General features: G+C 44.8%; 1 protein-coding gene across 3 annotated transcripts in view; it reads left to right on the top strand.

Moving 5' to 3' along the window:
• LOC137413728 (alkaline phosphatase-like) overlaps positions 1 to 21,880 on the top strand; it is a 127,586-nt gene that overhangs the window by 23,531 nt on the left and 82,175 nt on the right. For all 3 annotated transcript variants that reach the window (XM_078771446.1, XM_078771448.1, XM_078771447.1), the window contains exons 4-6: positions 4,483 to 4,598; positions 5,731 to 5,911; positions 13,584 to 13,756. In XM_078771446.1, coding sequence (XP_078627572.1) covers positions 4,483 to 4,598; positions 5,731 to 5,911; positions 13,584 to 13,756 — 470 coding nt within the window. The remainder of the gene's footprint in view (positions 1 to 4,482; positions 4,599 to 5,730; positions 5,912 to 13,583; positions 13,757 to 21,880) is intronic.

The following is a 21,880-nucleotide window of genomic DNA, read 5'->3' as shown; positions in this document are numbered from 1 at the left end:
TACGCAGCAGCGCTCATTACAGAGGACTTGAGAGCATATGCGCTTTACCAAGAGAGGACTGACTGGCCGAGCTCGCATGAAAAGGGCTGGTACGAGAGTTGAGTACGAGAGGGAGAGACGCGCTGTGGCAACCAGCTTACAAAGGACGAGCGCGCGGCACGCATTGCCGAGAACTGCAGCGTGCAGGACATTGGGGAAGGGGCGCTTGGAGCGAGTAATGCCGGGAGCACGTGTAAAGGCGCCGGTACACATATTACATACGTGGCCAAGAGCCACGAAGTCGCGCTAGCCCAGCTTACCCTTTCCCCGTCATGATAATTGTCCGCTCGCGCCTACGCTACGCGGAGAGCTGCCTGCCGGGTTTCCACCATCGTCTGCTGGTACGAGTCGGGGACCGGACGAGCTGGGAACGCCATCGCCGGACCCTCAACCTGACCATCTGCATCCCCGCGTGAGTCTGAAGTCTGAGACCGAGTCTGAGTGTGAACGGGCCCGAGTCCAAGGGATAAGTAAGACTGTGATTAAGGCTGCCCTGTGTACTTTTTCTTCCTCTTCCCTGTACATTCTTTCTTTTCCTCTTCTTTGTACATTGTAAATAAATTGCCTTGTTCTTCCTGGTTTCTTCCCTAATTCGATCGTCCTAGTCTTTTCTCCATTGGGTACGCATGGCGCGATTAGGAACCGCTATAATCGGGTCTAGTCACTGGTTAACAGCTCGGATCGCGGATTGCTATCCGCTCGGCATATTCTACCAATATCCGTGATTCGGGCAGGAGTTATTCCCTCGTTTCCGGTCAGCGTTAGTACTTAGGTAATAGCGAATCCCTAATCCTAAAAACCCGACCTAACGCTGCCCGTGAAGGACGTTATAACCCCCAGGATCGCGTCGGCCAGATAAAGCCAAGGGGATTAACCCCCCCTTGATAAGGGGAAGGCCGACATCGGAGATCCGCAACAATATATATATATATATATATATACATACATATATACATATATACAGTGCATTTAGAAAGTATTCAGACCCCTTCACATTTTTCACATTTTGTTATGTTGCAGCCTTCTGCTGAAATCGTTTAAATTCATTTTTTTCCTCGTCAATCTACACTCAATACCCCATAATGATAAAGAGAAAACAGGATTCTAGAAAGTTTTGCAAATTTTTTTTTTTTTAAACTGAAATATCACATTGACATAAGTATTCAGACCCTTTGCTATGACACTTGAAATCTAGCTCAGGTGCCTCCCATTTCTCTTGATCATCTTTGAGATGTTTATATACCTTGATTGGAGTCCACCTGTGGTAAATTCAATTATTGATTGGACACGATTTGGAAAGGCACACGCCTGTCTATAGAAGGTCTCACAGCTGACAATGCATATCAGAGCAAAAACCAAGCCATGAGGTCGAAGGAACTGCCTGCAGAGCTCAGAGACAGGATTGTTTCGAGGCAAAGATTTGGGGAAGCCTACAAAAAAATCTCTGCTGCATTGAAGGTTCCCAAGAACACAGTGGCCTCCATAATTCATAAATGGAAGAAGGTTGGAACAACCAGGACTCTTCCTAGAGCTGGCCGCCCGGCCAAACTGAGCAATCGGGGGAAGAAGGGTCTTGGTAAGAGAGGTGACCAAGAACCCGATGGTCACTCTGGCTGAGATCCAGAGATCCTGTGTGGAGATGGGAGAAACTTCCAGAAGGACAACCATCACTGCAACACTCCACCGATCTGGGCTGCATGGCGGAGTGGCCAGATGGAAGCCTCTCCTCACTGAAAGACACATAAAAGCCAGCTTGGTTTCCAAAAAAACCTAAAGGACTCTCAGACTGTGAGACACAAGATTCTGTGGGCTTTCCTGTGTCTTTCACTGAGGAGAGGCTTCCGTCTGGCCACTCTGCCATAAAGCCCAGATCGGTGGAGTGTTGCAGTGATGGTTGTCCTTCTGGAAGTTTCTCCCATCTCCACACAGGATCTCTGGAGCTCAGCCAGAGTGACCATCGGGTTCTTGGTCACCTCTCTTACCAAGGCCCTTCTCCCCCGATTGCTCCGTTTGGCCGGGCGGCCAGCTCTAGGAAGAGTCCAGGTAGTTCCAAACTTCTTCCATTTAAGAATTATGGAGGCCACTGTGCTCTTGGGAACCTTCAATGCAGCAAAAAAAATTGTAGGCTTTCCCAGATCTGTGCCTCGGCACAATCCTGTCTCTGAGCTCTGCAGGCAGTTCCTTCGACCTCATGGCTTGGTTTTTGCTCTGATATGCATTGTCAGCTGTGAGACCTTATATAGACAGGTGTGTGCCTTTCCAAATCATCTCCAATCAATTCAATTTACCACAGGTGGACTCCAATCAAGGTGTAGAAACATCTCAAAGATGATCAAGAGAAATGGGAGGCACCTGAGCTAAATTTCAAGTGTCATAGCAAAGGGTCTGAATACTTATGTCAATGTGATATTTCAGTTTTTTCTTTTTAATAAATTTGCAAAACTTTCTAAAATCCTGTTTTCTCTTTGTCATTATGGGGTATTGAGTGTCGATTGATGAGGGAAAAAAATGAATTTAAACGATTTCAGCATAAGGCTGCAACATAACAAAATGTGAAAAAAGGGAAGGGGTCTGAATACTTTCTGAATGCACTGTATTTCAATGGATCTTCTATTGAACTTGTACTATCCTCCCAATGTGTTACTGTACGCATTTAGACAGCCAGTCAAACTCCATTCAAGAACGACATGGAAGTGAGGGAACAGCCCCCTTCGTTCCAGTGTTTTATTGAAGTCACACAGGCATGAAGTCAACGAATAAGGAGTGAAACTGGAAAAGATATAAAAGACAGCACAATAGCTTAACAAAGCTCTATATGATTGTTGTAATGACTGCTTAACAGCAAGTGCAAGCAAATATATACATATATACATATATACATATATACACACCATACCATACAGATGCCTCCTAGTTTGGAGCAGATATGTTCGTATAATTTATGCACATGACGTCAGCTTTATATCATAGAGTCAGTGTGCTTTTTTGGTCAATACAGTCCGTGGCCAAAAATATTGTCTGGCACCCTTGCACTTTTTTCAAATAATGCACCATTTCTTCCGGAAAATTGTTGAAATTAAAAAATCTTTTGGTATCCACATATGTATTTCTTAGGGGTATTGCCCCTATGAACACAAACATAGGGGCAATACCCCTGGCCCTCACCTTGTAGAATAAACAGTATACTGCACTGACTAAGGGTATTTTAAACCAATTTCAATGGTTGCTAGAAGACAGGGCAGCATGTACAATCATACTAACATAATCATTTTAATGCTCAATCAGATTTTGTGTGTGGGTGTCAATCACATTCTTTTTAATGCCGTGAACAAACTTTGGTACAGCATGGGTGGTGTAGGTTGTGGTTAAGTTTCATTTAAATTGTGTGTGTGTAGTTTCAGGGGAAAAAGTAAATTCCTATTTTGGGCGGTTAAACCTGGATACACATTGACCCCCGGTTAACCCCGAATTTTAAAATTCCGTGAACAAACTTTAGTCACAACACAACAAATATAATTTGTGCCAAATTTGGTCGCAATCCCATCAGCGGTTTCGGAGAACAAGTTTCAAGTGTTTTTGGAATGACGGACTGACGGACGAACAACGCGCCATTGCATAAGCTCCCCTGAACTTCGTTCCAGGTGAGCTAAAAAGCTGAAAAAACTACTAAATCTTAGCTTATTCCACACAGAAATCTTAAAATGGCTCGGACAATATTATTGGCACCATTTAGAAGTTTTTAGAAATAATTAGATTTCAAGCAGGTGATTCTCCTTTACTTTGGAATTGAACTCACCTGTGGTGAGTTGCAGGTGCCTGCAATATAAAATCACTTTCAACTAGTTTGAAGAGAGAAAAGGAGTCATTCTGCTGTTTTGTGTCACTGTGTGTACCGCAATGAGCATGGAGAAAAGAAAGAAAACCAAAGAATTGTCTGAGGAGGTCAGAAACAAGATTGTAGCAAAGCATGGACAATCTCAAGGCTACAAGTCCATCTCCAGAGACCTTGATATTCCTGTGTCCACCGTATGCAATGTTATCGGGAAGTTTAAGGCCCATGGAACTGTAGCCAACCTCCCTGGACGGACTAAATCTGTCAACATAGTGGTTGAGCAGAGTGTGTGTAGCAATTGCTTGAGGGAGTGAAGGGTCGAATAGATTGTAGTCTTCCGCCTTGTAGCATACTCACTGAGGCAATTCCTTGCCTGCCAAGCACCAGGGGGTATTATTGTATGCTTCAGGAATCGTACCCAAACAAGATAGCGCAGGGGCGAGTATATACACTACCTCTGATCAACCTTGCCAGCCAATGAGTGGGTTAGTACCATTATTACCTACGAGTGGTTGGATGTACAAGTTTGTCATGTGTGAAGACTGTGAAACTCTGATGAAGTTTGATATGTATTCCCTCCACCTCACCGCACCATTTCCCTCCTTACCTAGGAATGGGACTTCCAACCGTAACGGCCGCACGTATCCTCAAGGGCCAACGAATCGGGAAGCCAGGGGAGGAAACTAAGCTGGCCATGGACCGGTACCCCTACGTAGCTCTCTCAAAGGTAAATACAGATTTGTTTCTGGCCAGTAATGGCATTCCTAAAAATATCTTAAGTTGGTACATGGTATGTGTTGTGGATGGTACATTATACAGCTTTGATGTGGTGAACCATTGAGATGTCTCGTCCAGGACTCGATGTCCCATTGGATCACATTTTAACAAAACAATCTTGAGCAGTGCTGGTGGTGAATACTGCATCCTGGTAGAGTAATAAAACATTAAATTGAAATCAAGTTGTTCAATTGAAAAATTAACTGACGTTTGCAGACAGGACAGACAGACAGAAGTGAACCAATTGCTTAACGCCGCTTTTCGCTTCATGTGCGTGGGGTAAAAACCAAAAGGTATGAGAAACAAACCCAGGAGGTACTTTATAAACTCATGATAAATAAACCAAAGAGAAAGACGGTGAGACAATTTTGTAATATTGGTGTGTGGATGAGGAAGACAGTCAGGATTGGATTCTAAATGAGGATAATCGAATGAAGTAAAAGGAAAGAGTAAATTAAAATGAATGAATGTGCTTTGAATGAATTAATGAGAGCAATGTTAATCAAACGGAAGAGAAAATAAAATGCTGCATTGAAATCATCAGAAGGAAGCGGATTTCGCAAAGAGCAAAGATGGAGTCGTCAGGAGGAACCTGGATACGATTTGGGTTTCAGTTGCTACTCAACCGTCAAACCCATCTCGGCACAGCCAAGTGAGCCGAACAGAAAACTTTCTGCAATAAATTAACTTCTTCTTAAACAGATAGATAAAGAAAGAGAGAAATAAAGAAAAGGCAACAATTAGAATGAATAAATAAAAATGCGAAAAGCACAAAGAAATGTGAAAAGAACAAAGAACAAAGATGTCGGGAAAAACCCGGATGGATCGATAGATTTCAGCAGTTACTCTTGAGGCTCAAACGCAGCAACATGTGCAAGCTTCTCGAGATCCGTAAGCAGAATAGGCGACACAGTCCACACAGCATCAGGATACGGTACAGACATAATCAAACGGAAGACCAAATGCTAAGTGGTTTAAACTCCTTGCCTAAGGAAAATGTATAAATATGATGACCGCTAGTTTCTCAGGCTCACCCTAACCCACACCTCTCACCTCTCCCTCCATGGTGTCCATGTTGGCAGACGTACAACACAAATGCACAGGTTTCGGACAGCGCTGGTACAGCAACGGCATTCCTGTGTGGAGCCAAAACAAATTCTGGGACACTTGGCGTAACCGCCAATGTTACCCGTGGGGACTACAAGGCATCCCTGTATCCAGGAAACAGACTGGAGTCAATCGTAAAGTGGGCCGAGGATATGGGTGGGTACAACCGTGTCCTTCTCAATGTCCGAGTCTGTTTTGTTTTTTTCCAATAACTGCTCTACTTCTGTTTTGATTAACCTTACAGATCTAGATTCAGCCACAACTACTGTCCTGCATTATTAACCCTCTTATTTGCAAGTGTTTCCTCCTGTCCTTTCCTGCTCTTCCTTCTTTCCCTGTTTGTGTCCAACTGCTGCTCCTCACTCTTCCAAGAGCCTTGACCTTGAATAAAAAGACAAAAGAGTGTAAGTACGATTCAAACTTTGTCTTGGGAACCACATGATGCTGAAGACGGTCAACAATTACACGTCAAACTTCATGGGTTCATTCATCAGCCGTTCCTCTAGCGATATAACTTGGTCAAAGCAACGCACTTTGTGTAATGTTTCGTCAAACTTGTGAATATGGATACGTGGAAAGCATGATGTTTGAAATTCAAAATGTTTTCAGTAATTTGATGATTATTTGATGAAAGCAACTCTATCTTGGAACTGCCCTTGTGTCCTCATTCTTTAAAAAAAAAAAGAAAAAAAAAGAATCCAACCGGGCAAGAAGAACCTCCATCAGGGAGGTGACCAAGAACCCATTGACCACTGACAGACCTTCAGAGTTCCTTGGCTGAGATGAGACAACCTGCCGGAAGGACAACAGTCTCTGCAGCACTTCACAAATCTAGGCTTTATGGAAGAGTGGCCAGCCGGAAGACATCTTGAGAAACAGGCACATGATAGCCTGGAGTTTGCAAAAAGGCTTTGACAGGCCCCTCCATTTTAAGGGTTGGGGGGAAGGGAAGGAGGAAATTTTTCCCATGCAAAGACTGCTTCATAACCTCAGTGTTGGTTGCACAGGTAAAAAAGGAAATTGTAATACCGTCTGCCACCATCAACAGGTGGTGGTATACAGTACACATTTACATAGAAAATGTACGCCCCGCTCCCGGTCCCCCACGCCCCGCGAATGAGGCCGCGGCCACAGAGCCTATGTCACCCGCCAGACAAAGTTTTAGTTGTATTTGTACCCCGATAAAGTATATAAGCGTCTATAGCTGGAGTACTCGGCGTTGCTCAAGCGAAAAAGAAACATTAACATATTTGAAATGAGGGCAAATATAATGGAAAAGCAATTACATCCAAATCAGAATCTATCACAAATGTCAAATCATCATTTTACCTTTTCGTTGAATATATGCTGGTGAATGTGCCATTAATTATGTTTCTGAGTTAAGTATTATGACGGTAAGGAAGAAGAAGAAGCCTTACCACCAACTTTGACCACTTCCGGAATTGTTTTATTATTTGTGTTCAAATGTCTGGTGAATGGTATATATTTATGCGAATGTGTACTTGTATATATTTGTCATTAAGCAAAAAGGCTTAGGCACTATCGAGCGATTTTTTTTTTTTAAATCGAGAAAAACGAACTTTTCTTGCCCAAAACACTCCCAGGCACTCACTGATGAACCTCTGAAAGTTTGACGAAGATTCGTTCAGCCATCTCCGAGAAAAATGGCGACACACACACAGACCAACGGCTCTCTTATATAGTAGATTATTTTGTGAGAATTTCTTTTTTTTTAAATCCACTTTGACATTATGGGTTATTATGTGTAGATCAGTGACAAAAAAAATCTCAATTTAATCCATTTTAAATTCAGGCTGTAACAACAAAATGTGAAAAAGTCAAGGGGTGTGAATACTTTTGAAGGCAGTGTACATATTGTTATGTTTGTGGGGGTAGGCAATGCATTACCTTGGTCCAGATAGAAGTGTATCGGTAGTGTGGTCTGACTGTCATGAAGAAGAAGAAACAGGAAATTAGGAAATCAGAGGAAATTAGAAAAATTCCAAACAGGAAATTAGAGCTGTCTCCCTTGACATATCACGTGCCTTCGATAAGGTCTGGCACCCCGCTCTGATCACCAAACTCTCCTCCTATGATATCCATGGGAATCTCCACGCATGGTTTGTGGACTTCCTCTCTGGTCGTAGTCAACGTGTGGCCCTGAATGGATTTCTCTCATCTCCCCTTCCTGTTCAGGCTGGAGCTCCCCAAGGCAGTGTTCTGGGCCCTGTGCTTTTTCTGGTCTTCATCAATGATCTCTCTTGACTCTCTTGAAAATCCTCTCTATCTCTTTGCTGATGACTCCACTCTCTGCTGCTCCATTCGTCATCCCTCAGATCAGCAGTCTGCAGCCTCCTCACTCTCTGCAGACCTGGACAAAATCACAGACTGGTCAAACAAGTGGAACACGTCTTTCAATCCTGACAAATCTCACACTCTTGCTATGTCGGTCCAAAAAGACGGACTGGACAACACTCCCATCCACTTTCTGAATATTCCTCTCCAAGAAGTTCTGTCACTCAAGCTTTTGGGTCTCACTATCTGCCATGATCTTTCCTGGGAAAACCACATTTCCAATCTGGCCTCCAAAGCCAGTCGCCGACTGGGCATCCTCCATCCTGCAAAGTCCTTCCTTCGCACACCTGAGCTCCTCACCACATACAAAGCTTTCATCCGCAGCTCAATGGAATACTGTTCTCCCCTCTGGGCCGGTGCTTCTGCCTCATACCTAGCTCGGCTTCATGCTGTTGCAACCAAAGCTTTCAGAATCATTGGAATCTCCCGCGATTAAGCTAACTCTGAGGGCCTTTCACTTACTCACCGCAGGCAGGTTGGTGGTCTTTCTGTCTTCTACCGACTCCTCTCCGGCCTTGCTCCCCCAGCTCTCTCTGGGCTCTGTCCCCCAAATATTCCTACAGGTCGCACAAGATCTGCCAGCAACCCTCTTATGGTTAAACTGCCAAAATCAAGACTCTCTGCTCACCTTCACCCCTTCATTCCTCTTTTCTCCCGCCTCTGGAAAAAACTCCCTCACTCTCTTCAATCCCACTCCTCCCTCCAGTTCTTTTAAACAGCTGTTCACCACCAACTCTTATCTTCCCCCATGCAAAACCTTGATCTTTTCTACCCCCGCTAATTCACCCCAGATCCACTTTTTTTAAATACCAACTTCTTTCCTTGAAGTCCTTTCAGTGTCCTTGTGTTTTATACTCCCCCCCCCCTTCCCACGCCTCCTCCCCCCAAGCCCTCTCCCTCTCACAGATCTTCCGATGTCCCTGCTCTCAAATGTTGTGTTTATGTGCTTCCCCATCTCTCCCCGTCTTGTCTACCATTCCCCTTATTATCTGTTTTTTTTGTGTCTGATTTTTTTGTGTGATCTCTCTGACTTAGCTATTTCATGAGCCTCGATCTTGTATTCAAAAAAATAAATAAAAAATAAAAAAACTCACATGTATCTTCAGTAGGAAATTTGTTTAGACCGGATGTCGTGTAAGTGCGTATCTTTCTTCCCATCACGAGGGGTGGGGTTATGTTAATTCGTTAGGGATTATGGGTAATGAATCCCCTGTATGTAATGGCCTCTGTTATTTTTACTCTGTTTCTTATTACAATGCAGCACACACACATAGCAAGAAATCGTGCATTTATAACACTAAATAAAAGGGACCGGAAAAAGACATTGAACAATACCACAGGCGCTGCCAGCAGCCACATCACCACATCAAGCAGGCAGGTCCGAGAGGCCACGCCCCCGAAGAGCAGCGATTGGTCAGGACACCAAGAGCGATGAGATGGCACAAGCTGATAGGAGCGGACACACAGCCTTGAGTACAAAGGAGTTGGAGGGCCGACATTTTCTCTCTAATTTCCTGGGTTTGGTGGCGAATGGTCGTGTTCCCGGCATTTTGTCTCTTTGGTTCGATCCCTTTCTCCGGGCTGGCCTCCATAGCGAATGGTCACATACAGTCACGTGAAAAAGTAAGTACACCCCATGTAAAATTTTGACTTTTTCAACATATTTCAACATACAGCTATTTGATCTTCATTTCAACAATATTGATAAATAAAGGTGATATAATATAACAAATATGAAACATTTACATATTGTAGTCCATTGTATAATTTAAATAAACATAAATGCAAATTTCACATGTGGAAAAAATAAGTACACCCTTGGTTCTTATAGGTGGCATTGCCCCCTTTGGCAGAAACAACCTCAAGTAGGCGTTTCTTATAACTGTCTGCCAGTCTCTGACATCGACTGGGAGAAATTTTTGCCCACTCCTCCATGCATAATTATTTCAGCTGTACGGTGTTTGAGGGGTTTCTTGCATGCACAGCTTGTTTCAAATTCCCCCACAACATCTCGATGGGATTTAGATCCAGGCTTTGACTTGGCCATTCCAGAACCCTCCATTTCTTTCTTTTCAGCCATTCCTTGGTGGATTTACTGGTATATTTAGAGTCATTGTCATGTTGCAAGGTCCACCTTCGGTTGAGCTTCAACTCTCCGACAGATGGCCTCACATTATCCTCAAGCACCCTCTGGTACAATGAAGAATTCATAGTGGATTCTATGATGGTGAGCTGCCCAGGCCCTGATGCAGCAAAGCTGCCCCAAACCATAATATTTCCACCACCATGCTTTACAGTTGGTATCAGGTTCTTGTGGTCAAATGCTGTCTTTGGTTTTCGCCAAACATGTCTTCTGGTGCTGTGGCCAAATAGCTCTACCTTTGACTCATCTGTCCAGAGCACATTGTTCCAGAAGTGCTGGTCTTTGCCGAGGTGTTCATTGGCAAACTTTAGTCTTGCCCTGATGTTCTTTCTGGACAGCAAAGGTTTCCTCTTGGCACACCTCCCATGCAGATCCCCTCCCCTTGTGCAGCCTCTTTCTAATGGTAGACTCGTGCACTTTGACATCAACAGTGGCAAGAGCTACCTGTAGGTTGCGTGATGACATTCTGGGGTCCTTAGAGACATCTTTCAGCATCTTGCCGTCTGCTCTCGGGCTGAACTTGCTGGGGCGGCCTGGCCTGAACAAGTTGGCAGTTGTTTGGAATCTTCTCCACTTGTAGATGATCTTCCGGACAGTCGAATGATTGATTTCAAATTGTTTGTAGATCTTTTTAAATCCCTTCCCAGACTCGTAGGCATCTATAACCTTCTTTGTGAAGGCCTCAGAGAGCTCTTTTGATCTAGGCATGGTGATGCCGCACACTTCAACAACAAAGGGCAAACCAAACTAAATATCTGAGGTTTAAATAAGACAGGTTCCTCCAAGATCCTCTCGAAGGATGTTCTAATCATTTGCTCCTGAGCTGGTGCACCTGATTCTAATTTTAGGTATTTCAAGTAGTGATAAATGTAGGGGTGTATTTACTTTTTCCATTTGCGAAATTTGCATTTATGTTCATTTAAATTACTAGGGCATTGCCCGTACGTGGGTGCCCGTTCCTTGCCAATGCCCGTACTATATACATATCTAAAATTATATCCCCCCCCCCCTCTATTTACATGAAATGGTTTGGTCCATTCGCAACGACCACAGAACCCCCCCCTCTATTTACATGCAATGGTTTGGTCCAAAGCGAACGGTTTGGTCCATTCGATGTGATTCGATGATTCGATGTGAATGGTTTGGTCCATTCGCAACGACCACAGAACCCCCCCCTCTATTTACATGAATGGTTTGGTCCATTCGCAAAGCCAAAGCGAACGACCACAGAACCCCCCCCTCTATTTACATGAATGGTTTGGTCCATTCGCAAAGCCAAAGCGAACGACCACAGAACCCCCCCCCCCCCCCTCTATTTACATGAATGGTTTGGTCCATTCGCAACGGCAAAGCGAACGGCGAACGGCTAAATCGCCATAGCTCGGTAAGTACTTGTCCGATTAATTTCAAACCTTGAAAAGGCACATCCTCGGGTCCCCAGCAATATACCTGGCAAGTTTCAAGTATGTCGGACCGGTAGTTGTCGAGAAACAGCGGTCACAGACAAACGTACAGACGTACAGACGTACAGACGTACAAACGTACAAACGTACAAACGTACAGAGATTACTGGAATTATAGATAGATACAATGGACGACAAAATGTAAATGTTTCATTATATTTGTTATATTATATCACCTTTATCTTTCAATATTGTTGAAATGAAGATCAAATAGCTGTATGTTGAAATGTTGAAAAAGTGAAAACTTTACATGGGGTGTACTTACTTTTTCACGTGACTGTATACGGTGCGCTCTTGAGCGAGGGACATTCATTGAGAATGGTCACGATTTTATATCTCTCTCTGCTTCTGGATTTCGCAACGAAAGGTCAAAGTTCACGAACGCTCTTGGCTTTCTCCCGGCTTGTGGACCAGAGGTGAACAGTCACCGATAAGCTCTTGCGTTGGAACATTGGTGCCATGCAGCCACAGTTTATAGCGCTCTTGTGCTGGGAGACATGGGTGCTGGTGAGGCAGACGGCGAGAACGAGCGCGGCTGAGTGAAAGAGAGCACGCTGAGGCCTACTTCCCGCCAGGGCCTCGGATTGCACGCTCGGATTGCGCATTGAGAACGGTCACGATTTTCTTCCCGACGTCTCCCAGCACAAGCCTGGACGATTCCTGATGGGGTTCAGGAGCCGCTCATAGCTAAGTGCCCACACACACTTATTTTTACTTTTGTTCTTTTATATTTCCCCTTGTGTTGTATACGAGTCTGTATGGGGACGTCCCGTTTAGGAATCTTAATTTTATCATGCATTCCTTTTTTACCAGAATTTCTTCAATAAAGTCGGTATTTTTGTACATTTAAAATCTGTGTCGGCTTGGAATTAATTATCGCAGGTTCGAAGATGTCCACTGGACCCATACAGGTAAACGCTCGTTACCCCCCCCCCCCCCCCCGCACTTATAAAGAAGGTCCGCCATTGAATGAACGCCTCGGAGTTAAAGCTCGTTTGGTCATGTCGCCCTGCGGTGTTCACTGCAGGGTAGACACACGACAATATGCTTATTTATATTCTACCTATGTTTTGCTTATCTTCGCTTGGGTCAGTGGGGCAGTTTTAATTCCCTTTTTGTGGTAAATGTGTCATGTGACAAAGCAAAGTTTTTTACCATCATATTTGAGCGATTTAAAATAAAGTTAAGAGTTACTTAAACCTCGAATGTTGGTAAGCTGGTTTCATATCAGAGGTTTCATGGATCTGATCCTTATCATTAATTTCCAATGTTTCCAAGTCCAACGTTTGGGGTTCGCCCCTATGCACCAAGCAAAAACTATGGTACTTCGGTGGAATTTGTTTTGAAAGCCATTAATTCGACGTATTGATCGATGTACATTCCAGGTTTCAGCGAGTTTCAATGTATAGCCTTTGAGATATGAGAGCAGCGGACACCAACGTGAATTTGAGGGTTTCTTAATAAAACTCAAGAATGTGGAAACAGACGTTGCTGAAATTTGGAACATATTACCTCAACCTACAAAGTATTAACTTCTGAAACTTTCAGCTGATTTCACCAGTAGAAGCTGAGAAACTAATTTTCAGTCCCCATGTTAAAGTTACATACAGAGAAACGATCCCTTATATAAAGGGAGGAAGCGCTTTGCGTCTCCCTTGATAGTTATTGAGATATCGATTGACCATGAACGTCTGGTTTCAAGGTGCCAACTAAACACCCGAGCTCCTCTAATTATGGAGAAAACTTTATTGTGGGAAATATGGAGTTTTACTTTGATAGTTAATTTGATGCTTTGACAGCAAGTGGTTTTATTTGGAATTAAGTTTCAAACAACACTTATCACGTGTGTTTGTTTTTCATCAATCAGAGAAATCTACAGCCGTTATCACCACGACACGCGTGACCCACGCGACGCCAGGAGCATCGTACGCACACTCCGCAGATAGGGACTGGATGTCAGATGCAGAAATGCCAGAAGATGCAAGGAGTTTCAGCAAGGACATAGCACAACAGCTTTTGGAAAATATACCCAACATTGAGGTAAGGACTGGATCTATGCCTGTCTGGTCTGGATCTATGCCTGTCTGGTCTGGATCTATGCCTGTCTTATCTGGATCTATGCCTGTCTGGTCTGGATCTATGTCTGTCTGGTCTGGACCTATGCCTGTCTGGTCTGGATCTCTGCCTGTCTGGTCTGGATCTCTGCCTGTCTGGTCTGGATCTCTGCCTGTCTGGTCTGGATCTATGCCTGTCTGATCTGGATCTCTGCTTGTCTGGTCTGGATCTATGCCTGTCTGGTCTGGATCTATGCCTGTCTGGTCTGGATATATACCTGTCTGGTCTGGATATATGCCTGTCTGGTCTGGATCTATTCCTGTCTGGTCTGGATCTATTCCTGTCTGGTCTGGATCTATACCTGTCTGGTCTGGATCTATGCCTGTCTGGTCTGGATCTATGCCTGTCTGGTCTGGATTGATGCATGTCTGGTCTGGATCGATGCCTGTCTGGTCTCAATCTATGCCTGTCTGGTCTGCATCGATGCCTGTCTGGTCTGGATCTCTGCCTGTCTGGTCTGGATCTCTGCCTGTCTGGTCTGGATATATTCCTGTCTGGTCTGGATCTATGCCTGTCTGGTCTGGATATTGCCTGTCTGGTCTGGATCTATGCCTGTCTGGTCTGGATCTATGCCTGTCTGGTCTGGATCGATGCCTGTCTGGTCTGGATCGATGCCTGTCTGGTCTGGATCGATGCTTGTCTGGTCTGGATCGATGCCTGTCTGGTCTGGATCTATGCCTGTCTGGTCTGGATCGATGCCTGTCTGGTCTGGATCTATGCCTGTCTGGTCTGGATATATACCTGTTTGATCTGGATCTATGCCTGTCTGGTCTGGATCTATGCCTGTCTGGTCTGGATTTATGCCTGTCTGGTCTGGATCTATGCCTGTCTGTCCATGAAAGTAGCACTCATGATGAGAGTCGTCGACTCGGCCCGGATGTATTCTTGCCTATCCCAATTGTATCACCAATGATGAAAGTAGCAGTCTATAGGCTAGGATCTATACTTGTCTGTCTTATGTATCCCTAATGATAAAAGGAGCAAATTCGGCCCAGATTATGCTTCTGTCTCAAGTAAAACCAATGATGAGAGTAGTAGACTAGGTCGTTTGCAAAGCCTTCGGGCTTTTAAATACTGCACAGAAATCTATGCACATGGAGGAGTCAAACGACAGAAGACAGCAGGTTCACAAATTGACACGTTTCGACATCCTTTTGTCTGCAACAATTGATTGATTGAATGGAGAATACCTTCAGGACAGAGGGAGATGGAAAGGCGAAATCGGCAAGATGGAGGAAAAGAGGATGGAAGAGACACAACACGTGGTCGTGGGCTGTGTATGGTGATGAGGAATTTAATTGTTTTTCTTTGTTTTTTTTACACTTAAGACATTAAACACCGGGTAAGATTGGAAAGAATTTAGGGAGGGGTAAGGGGATAGCGTTGGAAATAAAGGGGCTGAAGGTAGAAAAGAAAACTACAAATAAAAAACGATCGTGGACAATGAGGGAAAGATTTAGGCTTCAAACAACCCGGTATGAAAAGTCCGACAAATACTCACAAATTGGCACAATTTTTTAAAAACACAAAACCAAACTAGAATAACACTCGGTAGAACGCATACCTCCGCAAGGCTGAACATTTTATGGTTTGTATCCCACTGATAGGCCGTATCTAGATTCGGACCTGAACCAAAATGGAATGGGCAGAAGTAACCAAACCAACTCGTCCAACAAGTTTAGTCATAAATCGTCCATAATATTTTGTAATATCATGTTACAGTTGTGGCCAAAAATATTGGCACCCTTGCACTTTTTTCAAATAACGCACCATTTCTTCCAGAAAATTGTTGAAATTAAAAAAATCTTTTGGAATCCACATATGTCGTTCTTTCGTTTGCAGTGGAATAAAACAAAAAAAAGCTGAAAAAACGACTAAATATTAGCTAATTCCACGCAGAAATCCTAAAATGGCCCAGCCAATATTATTGGCACCTTTTAGAAGTTGTTAGAAATAATTAGATTTCAAGCAGGTGATTCTCCTGTACTTTGGAATTGAACTCACCTGTGGTGAGTTGCAGGTGTCTGCAATATAAAAATCACTCAATCAACCAGTTTGAATAGAGAAAAGGAGTCATTCTGCTGTTTTGTGTCACTGTGTGTACCGCAATGAGCATGGAGAAAAGAAAGAAAACCAGAGAGAATTGTCTGAGGAGGTCAGACACAAGATTGTAGCCAAGCATGGACAATCTCAAGGCTACAAGTCCATCTCCAGAGACCTTGATGTTCCTGTGTCCACCGTACGTAATGTGATCAGGAAGTTTAAGGCCCATGGCACTGTAGCCAACCTCCCTGGATGTGGCCGCAAGAGAAAACTTGATCGAAGATTGCAGCAAAGGATTGTTCAAATGGTGGAGAAAGCACCTCAATCAACTTCCAAACAGATTCAAGGTGACCTTCAGACACATGGTACGATAGTTTCAACTCGCACCATCTGTCGCAAACTCAATGAAAGGGGGTTCTATGGTAGGAGACCCAGGAGGACCCCACTGCTGAAAGAGAGACATAAGAAAGCCCTACTGGAGTTTTCCAAAACACATCTGAACAAGCCAAAATCCTTCTGGGAGAATGTCCTGTGGACAGATGAGACCAAATTAGAGCTTGTGGTAAAACACATCATCTCAATGTTTACAGAAAAAAAAAATGAAGCCTTCAAAGAAAAGAACACCTTCCCTGCAGTCAAACATGCAGGAGGTTCAGTGATGGTTTGGGGTTGCTGTGCTGCCTCTGGTACTGGGTACCTTGAATGTGTGCATGGCATCATGAAATCAGGAGTTTACCAAGGAAGTTTGGAGCGCAATGTTCAACCCAGTATCAGAAAGCTGGGTCTCCGTCAAAGGTCATCAGTCTTGCAGCAGGACAATGACCCCAAACACACTTCAAAAAGCACCCAGGAATGGTTCAAGACACAAAGCTGGACTGTTTGAAGTGGCCAGCAATGAGTCTAGATCTAAATCAAATTTAAAACCTGTGGAGAGATCTGAAAACAGCAGTTGGGAGAAGGTACCCTTCAAATCTGGGAGAACTGGAGCAGTTTGCACAAGAAGAGTGGGACAAACTGACAGTAGAGAGGAGTAGGAAGCTCATTCATGGCTATAGGAAGCGCTTGACTGCAGTTATTTTGTCCAAAGTCTGTGCTACCAAATATTAAGTCTCGGGTGTCAATAATTTTGTCAATGCCGTTTCTTTTTATTTTCTGATTTAAAAGGATATATGAAGTTCTGAATCAAAATCAAAGGTTCTGTAATATTAACAGTGAAATAAAGAATTATGGAGACCAAATACTTTTGTCAATTTCAACTTATTTTTTTGGAGAAAATTGTGTTATTTGAAAAAAGTGCAAATGTGCCAATATTTTTGTCCACGACTATATATCGTTTTTGGCCCTATCTCCCAATGATGAAGAATCACTTTAAAATTTCTCCGAGCTGGATCCGAATCCGGATCTTCACCAAAATCTGATCATTTCGTCCTTGTCACACACACTACATCTCTGATAAATTTCGTCCGAATCCATCCACAACTTGTTGAGATATCTTGTTCACAGACAGACTGACAAACAAATGAAAAATCGGTCAGTGACCGAGGACTTGCCAGAATGTACTTTTTTTATCGGCCATTTTGGATCAAGTTTTTCGGTTTTTCCAAGATGGCGGCCAAACCACGTGACCGATGACTGTTGTAATAATCAGAGATACAACATTGTCTCAGAGCTGAGTTTAATTGTAATCGATCTCAGACAGCATCTAAAGGGAGAACCAGCAATCATAGTATTCGTATTACTACAGGTACATACAGGTACATACAGATGATATCTATTCAAGCGAGCATGCAGCGCACAATGCAGAATCCTTACCATTCTACGGAAGCCCGGAGATGCTATAGATTTACATGGCACAGAACTACCTTCTGCGCTGAACGGCAGTCTCTTTATAGGAGCCGCGTAGGAGCCGCGTAGTGGCAATGATTAGAATAACACCGGGGTCGTAACTTAGATGACAATTTCACCACATTCTCCCCGCGTTTAAAACTTTACTAGCAGGCCTTTGAACAGTAGGCACATATTGATAAACAGCAGATGGATATATAGAAATGCGAAGAATCGAAATACATCTGAAAGGATGTTACTGCCAGTCGCAACGCCCGGGGCGTCATCAATCCCGATTACGGGTTTACTGCAATTCAAAAGCGCACTCATAGTCTGGTTAGCAATCAGTTTCGAGATACAGTATATATCTATAGAGAAAGGAAATCCCAAACAAGAATATATCAAACAAAACGAGTATTGCACACCCCGTGCGTCCCGGGAGAAGACAGAGAGCCCGTTGGCGGAACCTTCGGACTGGACCCATCGAATTCCCCTGCAAGATTTTTTTTTTTTTTTTTTGTATACATAATCGAGGCTCGTGAAAGAGCTAACATTTATCACACAAACAAATCAAACAGACAAACAACCAAAGTAAATAAAAAGGGGAGCGATAGACAAGATGGGGAGAGAAGGGGAAGCACATAAACACAACATTTGTGAGGGACATCGGGAATGTGTGGGAGGGAGAGGGCTTGGGAGGAGGCGGCGTGGGAAGGTGGGGGTGGGAGAAGTATAAACACAAGGACACCAAGGACTTCCAGGAAAGGGGTTGGTATTTCAAAAAAGAGGATTTGGGGTGAAATTAGCGGGGGTAGAAAAGATCAAGGTTTTGGATGGGGGAAAATAAGAGATGGTGGTGAACAGCTGTTTTAAAGACCTGGAGGGAGGAGTGGGATTGAAGGGAGTGGGGGAGTTTGTTCCAGAGGCGGGAGAAAAGAGGAATGAAAGAGTGAAGGTGAGCAGAGAGTCTTGATTCTGGCAGTTTAACCATAAGACGGTTGCAGGCAGATCTTGTGCGACCTTCAGGAATATTTGGGGGACAGAGCCCAGAGAGAGAGCTGGAAGAGCAACGCCGGAGAGGAGTCGGTCGAAGACAGAAAGACCACCAACCTACCTGCGGTGAGTAAGTGAAAGGCCCTCGGAGGTAGCTTCATCACGGGAGATTCCAATGATTCTGAACGCTTTGGTTTCAACAACATGAAGACGAGCTAGGTGTGAGGCAGGAGCACCAGCCCAGAAGGGAGAGCAGTATTCCATTGAGCTGCGGATGAAAGCCTTGTATGTGGTGAGGAGCTCAGGTGTGCCAAGGAAGGACTTCGCACGACGGAGGATGCCCAGTCGGTGACTGGCTTTGGAGGCCAGATTTGAAATGTGGTTTTCCCAGGAAAGATCATGGCAGATAGTGAGACCCAAAAGCTTGATTGACAGAACTTCTTGGAGAAGATTATTCAGAAAGTGGATGGGAGGGTTGTCCAGTCGGTCTTTTCGGAGAGACATCGTAAGAGTGTGAGAATTGTCAGGATTGAAAGACATGTTCCACTTGTTTGCCCAGTCAGTGATTTTGTCCAGGTCTGCAGAGAGTGAGGAGGCTGCAGACTGCCGATCTGAGGGATGTGGAATGGAGCGGCAGAGAGTGGAGTTATCAGCAAAGAGATAGAGAGGATTTTCAAGAGAGTCGGAGAGATCATTGATGAAGACCAGAAAAAGCACAGGGCCCAGAACACTGCCTTGGGGAACTCCAGCCTGAAGAGGAAGAGGAGATGAGAGAACCCCATTCAGGGCCACATGTTGAGGAAGTCCGCCAGCCATGCGTGGAGATTTCCATGGATACCAAAGGAGGAGAGTTTGGTGAGCAGAGTGGGGTGCCAGACCGTATCGAAGGCACGTGATATGTCGAGGGAGACTGCTCTAATTTCCTGTTTGGCATTGAGGACCTCCATCCATTGTTGAGACAGCAGAAGCAGCATGTCCAGAGTCGAGTGACCTTGTCTGAAACCAAATTGATGATCAGAGATCAAGCCATTGGAGAAGAGGAAAGATTTCATATCCAAAGCAATGATGGATTCCATGACTTTGCTGATAATTGGGAGAAGGCTGATTGGTCTGTAGTTGCTAGGATCTGTTTTTGCACCTTTTTGTGTAAAGCGGTGATGTTGGCTAATTTCCAAGCAGATGGCAGTTGACCTTGAGCAAAAGAGAGGTGAAGAGAACAGAAAGAGGGAGTGAACGAGCGGAAGTACAGGATTTTAGGACCCGTGGGCTGATGCTGTCAGGTCCAGTTGCAGAATCAGAGTCGAGGGTTGACAGAAACTTTTCCACCTTGTCAGGAGGAAAGGACACAGAGTGCAGGAGCAGTTGGGTACGACTGAGTACGGTGGGTACAGAGAGGGATGGGTTTGGGACACAAGATTCAGAGGCAAACACAGAGTTGAGGCATTCAGCTTTTTGACGTGCGGAGTCAGCTGTGTAGCCGTTTGAGGTAAAGGAGGGGATGGAGGGGGAACAAACACCAGAAACAGATTTGACCAGACGCCACCAGGATTTGGAAGAGGGAGACAGATAAGAGAGTTCGGTCTTGAGAACGGAGAGATATTGTTTCCTGTCTCTCCTGAGGGTGGACACACACTTGTTTCGGGCTTTGTGAAAGGAAATGAGATTTCCTTCCATTGAATTTGCTTTCCAGAAGACGAAGGCAAGTTGTTTCTGGGCAACAGCCTCACCACAAGATTCCGTATACCATGAACGGGAGGAAGGGTATGACAACTGAAGACGAGATGGGATAAATCTGTGCATGAGAGAGAGCAATTTACTTTGGAAGAATTCCCAGGATGAGTTGATGTCAGAGGTGGTAGAGATGGGAGACCAGTCCAGATGATTGATGGCTGCTTGAAGACCGTGCCAGTTGGCCTGAGTGAAATGCCAGACTCGTCGACGCTGAGGAGGCTCCCTGAGAATGGTCAGAGAGATGTCCACTTTAACAAGCACATGATCAGATGAGCCGATTGGAGCAGAAGAAGAGTAGCAGACATTTTCAGGGAAGTTAGTCATAACCAAGTCCAGAAGAGAAGATGCTCCGTTGACTGAGATCCGGGTCGGGAAATTGACAGATTGTGTCAGTCCCAGTGAGTCGTAGAAGTCCTTTGCTGAGGAGCCATGGCTGGTGAGAGATGTACCCATACCCAGCCAACTGGCATGGTGACAATTGAAATCACCACATATGAGGAAGAGAGAGTTGGGATGAGTAGATAGAAGTTGGTCCATATTATCAGACAGAGAGATGTAGATGGAGTCATCACTGTTTGGTGGACGGTACAGCACACATATGAACAAGAGGTGGGAGCGAAGGGGAAGCCGTAGCCAGAGGTATTCCTGGGGGTGAGGTGGAGAGAGGGCAGTGCAGGGCGAGTGAGGAAGAGAGTTTTTGATAAAGATAGCAACCCCACCTCCAGGACGAGGCTCAGGTCTATCATACCGGAGGAGGGAGTAACCCGGGAGAGATACTAAGTAATCAGAGACATCATGAAGGAGGAAAGTTTCTGTCAAGCAGATCACATCTGGTTTGTCAGAAGCAACCTGTATGGAGAGATCAGTTAAGTTTGAATGAAGGCCCCGGATGTTTGAGGTCCATACCGTTAATGAAGAGGAAGGGGGAGCATCGGATACCGAACAGGGGGGAGGAGGGGTAGGGTAATATGTGGAAAAGGAGGAAGAGGTAGGGAGAGCTGTTGAAGGTGTGTCAGATATTTCAGAATAGCTCTGAGAAGGGGAAGGATGCGGTGGACAAAATGTTTGATGGTGATTGGGTGAGGCACAATGAGGTGTTATTTGAGGAGGGGGAAGAGCGAAGCAGGAGGTTGGGGGAGATGGAGGTGAGAGTTGTAAGGGGGAAGAAGCGGGGAGGACGCTTTGAGGAGGAGTGGTGAGAGGGGGGAAATGGAGAAGAAATGAGGGTGGGGAGATTTGAAGGGGAGGGGCGAGGAGGGAGTTTATGAGGGGAGGGGTTAGGGGGGAGTTTAGGAGGAAAGGGACAAGGGGAGGGATTTGAAAGGGATGGGAGATGGTGGAGATTTGGAGGGGAGGGGTGAGGGGGAGTCTAGGAGGGGAGGGGCGAGGGGGAGTCTTGGAGGGGAGGGGTGTGGGGGGAGTTTAGGAGGGAAAGGGCAAGGGGGGAGATTTGAAAGG

This window comes from Myxine glutinosa, chromosome 2 (assembly GCF_964187855.1).
Source record: "Myxine glutinosa chromosome 2, kmMyxGlut1.1, whole genome shotgun sequence".
In the NCBI taxonomy this organism is placed as follows: Eukaryota; Metazoa; Chordata; class Myxini; order Myxiniformes; family Myxinidae; genus Myxine; species Myxine glutinosa.
Note: the sequence above shows the minus strand (reverse complement) of the source record. Positions and strands in the feature narration are given on the sequence as shown.